The sequence below is a fragment of the Poecilia formosa genome, unplaced genomic scaffold, assembly GCF_000485575.1.
Source record: "Poecilia formosa unplaced genomic scaffold, Poecilia_formosa-5.1.2 Scaffold219, whole genome shotgun sequence".
Taxonomy (NCBI): domain Eukaryota; kingdom Metazoa; phylum Chordata; class Actinopteri; order Cyprinodontiformes; family Poeciliidae; genus Poecilia; species Poecilia formosa.
The window spans coordinates 873,088-884,497 of record NW_006800158.1 but is presented as its reverse complement, the minus strand read 5'-3'; the positions used below and the strand labels follow the sequence as shown (position 1 = coordinate 884,497).

At 40.0% G+C, this 11,410-nt stretch overlaps 1 protein-coding gene across 7 annotated transcripts in view; it reads right to left on the bottom strand.

The window, feature by feature from the left end:
• znf536 (zinc finger protein 536) overlaps window positions 1–11,410 on the bottom strand; it is a 251,828-nt gene that overhangs the window by 112,408 nt on the left and 128,010 nt on the right. For 6 of the 7 annotated variants that reach the window (XM_016679757.1, XM_016679755.1, XM_016679756.1 and 3 more), the window contains one exon: window positions 2,269–4,550. In XM_016679757.1, the coding sequence (XP_016535243.1) occupies window positions 2,269–4,549 (2,281 nt within the window). In that variant the 5' untranslated portion in view covers window position 4,550. Of the gene's footprint in view, window positions 1–2,268; window positions 4,551–7,052; window positions 7,059–11,410 lie in introns of those variants that run through there. The other variant, XM_016679759.1, reaches the window with a different exon arrangement.

The following is an 11,410-nucleotide window of genomic DNA, read 5'->3' as shown; positions in this document are numbered from 1 at the left end:
TATATATATATATATATATATATACACACACACACACCTATATGTGTGTGCGTATGTGCGTCCGTGTGTGTTCCTGTGCCACTGCACCCACCCTACACCCATCTCTCTCTTTGTTTTCCCTCAGAGCTCTTAAATAAGTTCCATCTCAAAGACAAAAGTGCCAGAGTTCACTTTCGTTCACAGTTGACATGTTATTGTTGATTACTATAATTTAAGTTTAACTCAAAATTGCTGTGGGTAGGTGGTGAGACAGAGGCCATCTTGCACACATGCACTCACAGGCAGAAGCACCAAGTCAGAGAGAATCAAACAGCCGTTTTCTCTTTCTTTTCTCTTCAAGAGCTAAGTTATTAAGATAAAGACAATGGTACAGTGACCACATCCTGTTCACAGCACAGTGATATATATGTTCACACAGAGTACAACCCCCTTTAACTCATGCGCACACTAAACATAAATGTAGACGCCCATATGACACCTTTCTCCACACGTATTTTTCACACATTAAACTTTCTAATTTGAAGGTTACTGAGCTCCAAATGTGAAGCGAGTCTTAGAGGTTGTGAGAAACAATAAGCCCACTTTAGTTGTGTGCTTTTAAAGGAGAAAGAAGATTGAAAAATTGCAACAGCTTGCCAAAGATGCCAATCAACATCACTGAGTTTTACAAAACTCAACCACAGCCTCTCAGTTGAGGCACAGACTAACAGTGTAGGTGACTGGATTGAGTCTGACACAAATGAACTGTAGACAAACCACATATATGCATGACATATATGCTAAAGTAAACCTATTGTTTTGACTTGGTTATGTTCTTTTTAAATGACTTTTAATTCTCTTATTAAACTCTGAGCACAAACATAATACAAACCTTTAAGCTATAATACAACTTGGTTTACTGTATTTTACAGTTTTTTTTTGTTTTGTTTTTTTTTACTTTTATGTGCTTGCTTGTGCTTCTAAATCAGTTGAAATGCCACAAGCTGCACCCATCAGAATTGAGGTGCTTAAGTCAAAATCAACAGAGACGGAGCTGTAGATGCTAAGATGGAAGGAGGAGGAGGATGGGGGTGGAGGGGGTTATACAGAGGGAAAAACTTCCAGCATTAAAATTCAGAAGATAATTACATCCGCAACACCCCCACCCTGTTGAGAAAGTGTTATGTTTAATAGTCTCTATAAAGAAAATAGGTTTTTATCTCACTCTCATTTTCATTAATTCCTAATTGGGGTGGGGGTTGTCTGTTATTATTTCTTAGATTAAAATAAACATAGCCTGTCCCATGTTCAAACCCATCACACTACACAGGCATGATAAGGACTTCATGCCTCTGTGAATAAATAAACAATTTTGTCTCCACTGGTGGAATTAAGTTCCTTATAGCCTTAAGCTAAGCCACTCTAAGTTATATTTATATATATTTATTTATTTTTCTCAAAGGATTCAAGAGTACATTCTTGCTTTTGCAAATGAAATTCAGTTTTTTTTGACCTGCTTTATATGTATATCTTTAATTAGTGTCTTGTTTAGCTTAAACCGGCTGATTATCGCATATCCGTGACCTAATTACTGCACACGATTCTTAATGCCAGTATTGTGCCCTAAGGAGCAACCAAAAGTTACCTTTAAAAACTAGTGTAATCATTAGCAATGAGCTGCCCCTAATCCTACTAAACATACACTTATCTAGCCCCGGCCAGTCTGTGTTTGCTGGGTAGGGGAGGGGCTGGGTATTCTCCACCGAGTTTATTAAAGACATTTGTTAATCACTGTGGTTAAAACAAGTTTGTCCCTATGCTCCTAGTCTTTAGCCGTGCTCCACAGGGATCTTAACGACTAACCTGCAAATGAGAATGCAGTTGTAAACGTGGTGTTTTCTTGGATCACTTTCTCTGGAGCCATTTAACGCTTAATGGAAACTGAGATGAAAATAGTTTAAAAATATTAACTGACTTTGTCCATACGCCTTCAATTGAAACTAGATATCTGTGGGTAAAAAACAATGTTTATATTGAGTAAATGAGTATAAAGTATCTCAAATCACTCTTCATTAAGATGATGTATGACAGTGGTTGGATCCATGTCCAGAAAACAAGCATTTAATTTTTGAGGAGTATCTGTTGCTTCTTTTTGAATGTATTTAAAAATGAACTCATCCATGGTTTTGTAAAACTACAGTTACTGTTTGTGCAATGGACAGCAAAATAATTATGGAACAAAATAAATAGGTGAAAAAAGTACTAGTTTCTTGGATTTTGCTCTATTACCTGAGGAAGGCGATGAAGGATGTGGACTGTCATCTTGAATGCTCCCCGTCTGGGACTGTCCGCCTCCGGCACCGCTCTCTTCGGTCACGTTGGATGAACCGGGAGTCGTGGAACGGCTGATGGACTGGGACTCAGGGTCACTGGCAGAGCCACGACGCTCATCTACACCTTGATGAAGAGCTTCATCAAGGCCTCTCCTGTCTTTGCCGTGTATTCGGGAGTGGACAATCATTTGATGGTAGGTTCTGAAGACGCGGCCACAGTCAGGGCACTCTGAAGGCTTCTCCTTCAGGGTGGAAAGATTGTAGTCAATGTTTGGAGCTCCTAAACCAGACAGGCCTCCAGGAGCTTCAGCACCACCATGGTGAGAGATAAGATCACGATGACTTTCAAAGCCTCTGCCATCCTCCTTCATGGGAATCATGGCTCCGCTGGAAGCCTTAGATCCCTGCATGCCCTCAGAGAGCTGCTTCTGCTTGGAGCTATCACTAGAAGCAATCATGGAATAGTCTTGTTTGTCCTTTGAGTAGGAAGCCAGGGCCACAGCACCACTTATCTCATCTTCCTGCCCTGGGGTTATATGTGGCTGGTGCTGCTGCTCCTTGGGCATGAAAGCCCTGTCCATAGCCATACCACGTGCCATAATCTGCCAGGCTTGATAGCTGTTGAGAGAATCCATTTCTGCCACTTTTGCAGCTGCTTGAAGGCGCTCCATGCAACTGGACTTGAGTGGCGGCACAAGATTGAGACAACCAAGGAGTGAGCGCTTTTCATTTTCACCAAGCCCATGTGCCATCCCCCCTGCCATTGGTCCCAGCAGTTTTCCTAACATTTCCTTTTCCTTCATGGCAATCCCTGCTTTAGCCAACATCTGGTGTTGCTCACTAAGGCCTTGTTTGTCTGGTGAAAGGAACCCTCCTTGAAGACATGAGATGTAACGGGAATAGAGATTGGCATGAGCTTCTTGAGCTAGATTGCTCATGCTATTAACAGCGGCCATGTCTTGCTCACTGGGCTGTGGTGGCTTGCTCTTAATGGCTAGCTTGTTTAGGTGAACCTTCATATGGTTCTTCAGAAACCAGGGTTCCTTAAAGCGACGGCCACAGATCTGACAGCAGTGCTCAAAGGAGTCCTTGTGCTTTCGCATGTGACCCTTAAGAAACCACGCTTGGCTGAATACCTGGCCACAGACATCACATCGAAATTCAGTGGCCATTTGCATGCCACCAGCTCCACTGGCACCCTGTCCTTGTGTGGTTTCAGCTGTGATGTGAGCTTTCTCCACATGACTTATCAGTTCTTCTTCATGGGAGGCAGCAAATTCACATAGAGTACATTTGTAGGGCTTGTGGAGAATACGGATGTGGCGGTCTAATTCTTCGCGCTTCTTGAATTTCCCTTTGCAAAATGTACAACGGTAACCGTTAGCTGGGTTCACGGACTGTTCATCCTGGTTCGTTGGCTTCGGTGAAGAAGATGGCTGAGAAACTGTGTCTGGAGTTGCGAGGCCAGAAAGTGGAGGTGGGCCACAGGCTGACGGCATTTGCTGCTGATGGGTGTTGGAGCTGCTGTTGAGGACAAGATGGGGTGTTTGAGCAGTCTGGAGAAGACTTCCACTTCCTCTCATCTGCTTATCTCTCAAGATGGCCCTCTCCTCAAGCTCATGAAGCAGCCTGTTTTCCTCTCGGACACGGCCACGGCCTTTACCCAGATTTCCAAGTTTATGAGTGCGAAGATGGATCTTTAAATTGCCCTTCTGAGCTGCTCTGTGGTCACAGTAGGGGCACTTGAATGGCTTCTCGCCTGTGTGTGTACGCATGTGGAGTGAAAGGATGCTGTTAAAACGGAAACGTTTGCCACACAGCGGACAAGGATACTTTCTATTCTTCCGAGCATCATCTTCGATATCGTTCATCTGTGACATGATGCCCAAATTTTGGCCATTGAGAAATTGCTGAAGATCAACCCGACCATTTAGCCCACTTAGTGCACCTGCATCAATGTCTCGGTTGAGCTGATTGGCTAACAGGGCCATCTGACTGCTGATAGGTTGACTGGCCAGGGCTGCGTGGTGCGTCTTCTCATCCAGAGGTGTGACAGCCTTCTCCTCAGGAATCTGCTGTGGGCGGTGCAGGTCAGGAAAGGCGTGTCCTAGTTGGGCAGTGAGCTGGTGAAGCTTTTGACTGATGGGGTAGCGGCCATTTAAAACTGCACTACTGAGATGGGCGTCGGTGTCAGGCACCGCTGATGATACACCAAGACATAAACTGGAGTCCTCCATCCTGTGGGACCAGACAGAAGAAAAGAAATTAGTTGTAATGGTAATAAGAACAATAAATATATTACTGTATTATGCAAAATAGATTTCTGGTTATCCAACAACATGACCATGGGTCATGCCTAACTCAATGTATGGAACCCTAACCTTGCAAAAACCACCACTGTCAATGTAAGAGATATTCTCTTTACATTTATAGTTTTTTTCAAACCGTAAAGCCACACTGGATGCAATATTTACTGTTACACACCTTTCAAAAATTCAGGAGTGTGTATTTAAGCTACTAGTGCCCATCCTATTAGAATCAGTTCGATTACCCACTAACCTTTCTGAAAAAGTCGAGTTAAATTGTTGGGAAGCTTCCTCCATGCAATAATTATGATATTTACAATAATACTTCAAACAAAAATGGTTGTTCAAAATGACCAAAGGATTTTTAGATTTTTATCCTAATTTCATTCAACCTTTCGTGGTGCAACTCTTCTAAGGATATATCAATGCTCCTGTGTCTGTCCTCGTTTTTCTTTTTTTTTTTTTTTGTTTTGTTTGTTTTTTTTACCACTGTTTGGTTTTTACATCTACCAGATTCTTCAGTTTTAAGACTAATAAAATAAAGTTCAATAGTAACTTCTTAATTGAAGATACATTTTTTTATCATAATGCACATTGACGACACTAGTTAAATTACACACCTACATTTAATAATACAAAAAAATACATCTTTGATAGATTTGTACTCCTTTTTCTTTCTCCAACTGCTGGAAACCGTTTTACTTCCATGTGTAGCATGAGTAGATAAATAATTAAAGAAAAGCGAACAACAATGGTTAAATGCAGACCCATCTGTTCTCCAGATGGAGAGTTATAAGGAGCCTTTCCCACCATTCCTGGCTGCTTGCTTGGGTCAAACCCTGAGAAGCAATGACCATGGTTCTGCTTTAGTCAACAAAATATCCTATAATATCTCATTAAGCTGATTAGTATGCTGCCTGGTAACAGTAGTTGCATGATGATAATTTAAGCTAAGCCTTTTGTATTGCACTGAACTGCTTTTAGGTAGGCTTCAGGACAAAAAAGGAGGCAAGGAGCATCAATGGGACACACCGAAATCAAACATGTAGAGTTTGGCGCACATGTTAGCGAAACAAAGGCCAACTAAGTCTCTGCTTTTTTTTTTTGCTTTTTTTCCCCCCACTATGTACTTATGAAGCACCGTCGACTACACTATGCTTGTTTCATTTGTCATCTTTTTCACTCGAAAACATTCTCTCTTGTCCTCTCGTCCCTCCCCTCAGTGGGAGGTTAGCAGACATAAGCGTTGTCTGTTCTTGTAGTCACTGGGCTCTCCAGCCCACAAAATTAATGGTGGATTCTTATCTTGTGGACATGAATTAGACATTGTGACCAGTTTCTACTTGTGTGTAGAGGAATGTGACACGTGTGGGCTGCCCTTTGAATTCTTCTTGATTCTCCCCACAACTGTTAGGAAGCAGTTCCAATGAATTGGGTATGTTCTCTAAAAGCTGCTAAAGTTTTCAACGAATCATTTGTGCTTTTACTTCACTTAGAATAATGTCACAAATATATCAAGAATAACTCATATCCTGCGTATAAATATATAGTGTCGATCATCAGCCATGCATATTTTGGAGAAGACCTTATTTGAGCGGGCCCTTCTTTCAAAAGCAGCTGCCTTTTGGAATCAAAATCTGAAAACTAGGTTGATGAGCTGTTGCTCATTTGGGGAGATAGCAGCTTGCCCTTTTCTTCAATTTGATTTCTGCCTTTATCTTTAACATATAACAAAGGCAGATAGACAATGGAATATTGTGAAATGAACTGACAAATCCAGTTTGTGTTTTTTTTTTCCTTTCTTTTTTTTAATAAACGTATCCTGGCTGACGAGCATATGCAAATGAGGCACATTTATATGCTTGCCTTGCTCCCGAGTCATTTTATATTTTTTCCCCTGATTAAAAAGGACATTTCTTATGTGACATCCCCCCTCTGCTCACATCAACACACACACACACACACACACACACACACACACACTCACACACACACGCACACATCAGGGAATACGAGGGTGGTGTGCACGAATGCATAGACACATGGGTAAGACATGCACTCAACCCAACCTCTTTAACAACAGACAACAATTCAGTATGAGAATGCCCTCTAAAGACGCAGTGAGCAGGTCGCAACTCACCCACAACTCTTTTCTTTTCTGTTCTGACAATATCCTGAGTGCAGTTTTTATAAATCTCCTACAAAATACATAAGAGCTCAGAAGAAAAAAAGCTCGTACAATATTTCAAAAAGCTTCACATTTTTAAAGAATAAAGTTTGGTTTTTGCGTCCTTACCGGTCATATTAAATGAAAACTTGCCCCTCCTCGTCCCTAAAACGCCTCATTGTCTCTGATGCTCCTGTAGAGACTCTGCGTTTGAACAAACAGATGTACTTCTATAGTGGTATGGTATCTGTCTGCCGTTATTCTAACCTGAATACACCTTATCATTTCCTGGCATGTGAAGCAGTGCTGCCTCATTAAAACTATTGGCTCCTCTGATACCTCGAAAACCACAAAGACTTCCTTTAGCATTTTCTCACGACAGTTCCGTTGTTGTCTTTATAGTTTGCGGTTTAATATTCAGCAGAGCACCACGTGCACTCGTAAAAAAAAAGAAACCCAAACCCTCTGCACATTTCAACGCGCAAAAGAAAAAAAAAAGAGTGATTTCACTTAGTTTCTTTTTCAGTCCTCAGTGTAATTATGAGTGGTATCTTAAACACAATGGAAGTGTATTTCAGCCACCATGAATGTACTCAGTTAATTTCTGTTATCATTAATGGCATGTATCCTAAATGCATATGGAATTTAGATTTTTTTCCTTTTCTCTAATTGTAATAAATTATTGTAAATCCAAGACAGTTTGTGCATTTACAATGTGTAGGAACTGTGACCTACAGTTGTGGTCGGAAGTTTATAAACACTCATCATGGGCATGATTATCATACTAATTTTAAGCTTTTGATGTTTCCGTAGACAAATGTTTGTACAACCAAAAACCCAGATGGTTTTTGACATCAAGAATTGAGTGCGCATGTTCGATTTTATTGTGAAGTTTCTCTTTCACTCCTGATACAAACAGGCTCAAATACAGTACATGCATACATAGACCGAAGATTCTCTTTGCCAGCCTAATATATATTTGCTTGACTGCACTTGTTGCTACTTTATTGATGTGATGACATAATTTCAGTTATGATCCTCAGGAGCCACCCAGAACTCACCAAGCCTTAAAGACTTCTGGAAACTGGAAACTAATAGAACACCAGCATCACTGATGTTTTAGATTTCAGTTTACTGAGAGTGTGAACCCAGGAAAAAGGGCCCCGCTTCAAAATCAACACCTTCAAGATGAAGTGAAATTTGCAGTTGCCCACAAACCGAATGCCTCCTGCAGAAAGTTTTATGATGAGGCAAAGGATGAGCTGCTTGTCCTCAATGACAAGAAGTAAATTAGAAGGAGTGAAGATGAGATTTTCAAACCTAAGAGCACTGCGAAGCATAAGCAAAGCACGCTGGTAGCTTCATGCTACAGGACTGAGAACTACTGTACCTCCAGTTTTTCTACCTCACCTCATTCCAACATCTATGCTGGTGCTTCATCATGTCCCCAAACACTGGAACCCAAAAACTGGTTTGGAGATGAAGGAAGCGGGCAAACATTATCCTTCTAAGCAGGTCCTGCCCTAAAGACAGTCGTAAATTTGTGAAATGCACCTAAACCCTGTGTCTGAGATAGACACAGGGTTTCCATCTCAGGCAATTAGAATTAGACTGATCAACTATGCAGCCTAAATCTGCAAGTTAATCTAAATCTGGTTAAAGGCCAAGAAAAGATGTGCTCTAAGTGCAGCTTGCTCAGGACGTTTTGGTTAGAGATGAGTGAATATAAAGCTGAAGCTGTATGTATAGTTCAGAGCCTATGTGGATTTTGAAAATGATCAAATTCAAACTTGTGCACCTTGTTTTTGTTTTCAGAAAAAGATAGCTGCATAATCATTTCACCCAAGAATTATAATAACTGAAATAAAAGACTCAAATCTCCAAACAGATCTGACACCAACTTCCATGATGATTGTAAGATGAATTTGGATCGCAGCCGTCTTATAGATTCATTTTGGACTAAACGCATTTCCAAACCTGCTTTTCAAATGAGTAGCAAGTTTGGTCATAAAACCTTTGTCTGACATTTAAGACAAAGATGAGTGAGGGTGGGGATCAGACGGGATCGAAAAGCCATTAGTCGGACTTTACTTTATTTTGGCATGTATCGACAGGACTCCCGTCAGCTTACCACAATGCAATACCTCATTACTTCCTCATGAACAAATTCATTGCTTTAAACAAATCAGTCATTATTCACAATATCCTGAATTCAATCATTTTTGCACCAAATCATTAATGACACAAGGGAGTTGGAGCGACAGCATTCTGATGTGCAGGGGGACAATGTGGGGATTTACCATATGTTACATGTGCTGAGATTAGAATGCTAAATATTTAGTGATTAGACAAACATCAGGGATATTCAGATTCATTAAAAAAGAATGTGTTTTCAAAGCATAAACAGAACTTCCTCATCGTTTCAAATATCAATTACATCTCAGCAAAAGATGGTTTAGTTAGTTAGAGTTGGCTCTTTGTTAGGCAGAACACACCAGATATGAGCTTCTTCCCCGGCTTGTGTTTTGTTCTATTGCAGGTGGTCTTTGCAAGACGTCTAATTATTCCAATAAAAAAGCTGCCTTGTTTTCCTTCCTCTCTCTCACACTTTGACTTCACTGCATTATTACTTTCTGTAATGAGGTGAAAACACTCTGCTCTGAACTGCACTTGGAAACAGTCACACAACACCACATTCAATCTAAACTCCATCCTGTGCACTGAGCCACTTGATCAAAACCAATAACATTGCATTTCAACAAGATGGGATGTTTAAGAACTGGACTGTGTTCTTTTCAAGTGGAAAAAAAGTGAACCCAAAGACAAGGCCAAGTCCAGAAATGAGACAGTACACACATATGGGGGAAGGTCTGTTCTCTCTTAACAGACCTTATTAAAGCAAACATGAGAAAATATTAATATAAAAATATGAGGACTGCACAGCAAATTAAAAAACATGCATTTGTGCTAAGTTTGTTGAATATTGTGATAACATTTTCATTGTTTTATTAACCAAACTTTTCCTTCAAATGTTTTTTTCTTTTCAATTTTTTTTTCTGTCCCTAACATTGTGCTTGTTGCTACAGTTTCTAAAAATATATATTTTATAAAGCCACATAAGAGCAGAAACCAACAGGTAAGGATGTCAGTTGGAGAAAAACATCACAGACACATGGAGTCAGTTCTGAGTATTGATCAGATAATTTATTATTTATCGTGATAAATTTCTCATCATAAAAATTTTATTTATCGTTGCCACAATAAATTCTTATTAATGATTCTTAAAACCCCTAAAACTGTCCATAATGTTGAGGCTGGAAGTTTTACCATTTTCTCAGCTTTTTGTTCAATGAGAGTATCAATAAAAATAAACTTAAAAATATCATTAAGTGCAGTAAATGTGAGCAGCTTAGTCGTGTAAACCACTTTATTTTAAAATGGTGTCTTAAAGAAGTGGATTACAAATGGAATTTTTCTACATGCAGTTACACCTTAATGTTACCTAAACAAAAACAATAAATAGTTTTTATTGTCACTTTTATCTTTACCACAAAGTACGACAAAATACTGTGATAAAACTTTCAGTCCATATCTTCCACCTCTACATGCCGTTATCAGAAAAGTCAGCCTCCTTCTGGCCAAAAGTTTTTTTTCTAACTAAAAAAAATTAACAAACATTAACAAATCCGAAATCCAGACTGGAAAAAAAAGAAAAAGGCATTTTGGGAAAAATTGGCAGAATAAAAAACATATATTACCAATTAATTAAAAATTTATTTAAAAACAAAGCAACAAAAAACAAAAAAGCAGAAAGCATAATATTCTCAACCATTCAAGACCTGAATAATACTAATGTATTGTTTGGAAAAGTTTGGAGAAGACGTTTTAATCCTGGAGTATGAACTCCAAACAGCACAAATTTGCAGAGAATGAAAAACTATTTCCATTGTAGCTTCAGCTGCCTTTTATACACAAGAAGTAAAAATCTAACCTTGCAGTCAGCAATGTCACTTGAAAACCTGACATACCACAAACAAAGAATCCTCAACAACTACAAAGCCGACACAAAAGTGGATGGAAGTGGATACGTGAACACCATATCATCTTGAACGCGGAAAAACTAACAGAAGGGTTTTTGACGAGAGCGCAGGCTCAATAGATCTGTGACGAGTCTGAATGAACAGGAGCCTCTGCTTCTCCGTCTTTCCCCTGAACAATGTATCATTGAGGGATGCTTAAGAGGTCCTGTCAACAGGTAGTTCAACTTTCAGTTCATCCCCACTGATCAGTTGGAGCCCTCCTGACAGCGAGAAAAGAAAGACACCGGGAGGGAGCGAAAAAGGCAAAAAGAAAAATGTTGTGGATCTTTTTATCCGTCCGTCGCTCTGACAGCCTCGCAGGAGATGCCAAGGGAGGAAGATCAATGCGGGACAAGCGGATTCCCACAGTTCATTGTTCCGGGCCAGCCAAATCATCTTCCCAAGACAGACGGGAGCTCAAAGCTTCCCTTTATGATAACCATTTTGGTTATTATTCCCACTATGATGATGATGACCTGCAGATGTCTCTGTCTCTGTCTGTGACTGAGTGTGTGTGTGTGTGTGTGTGTGTGTGTGTGTGTGTGT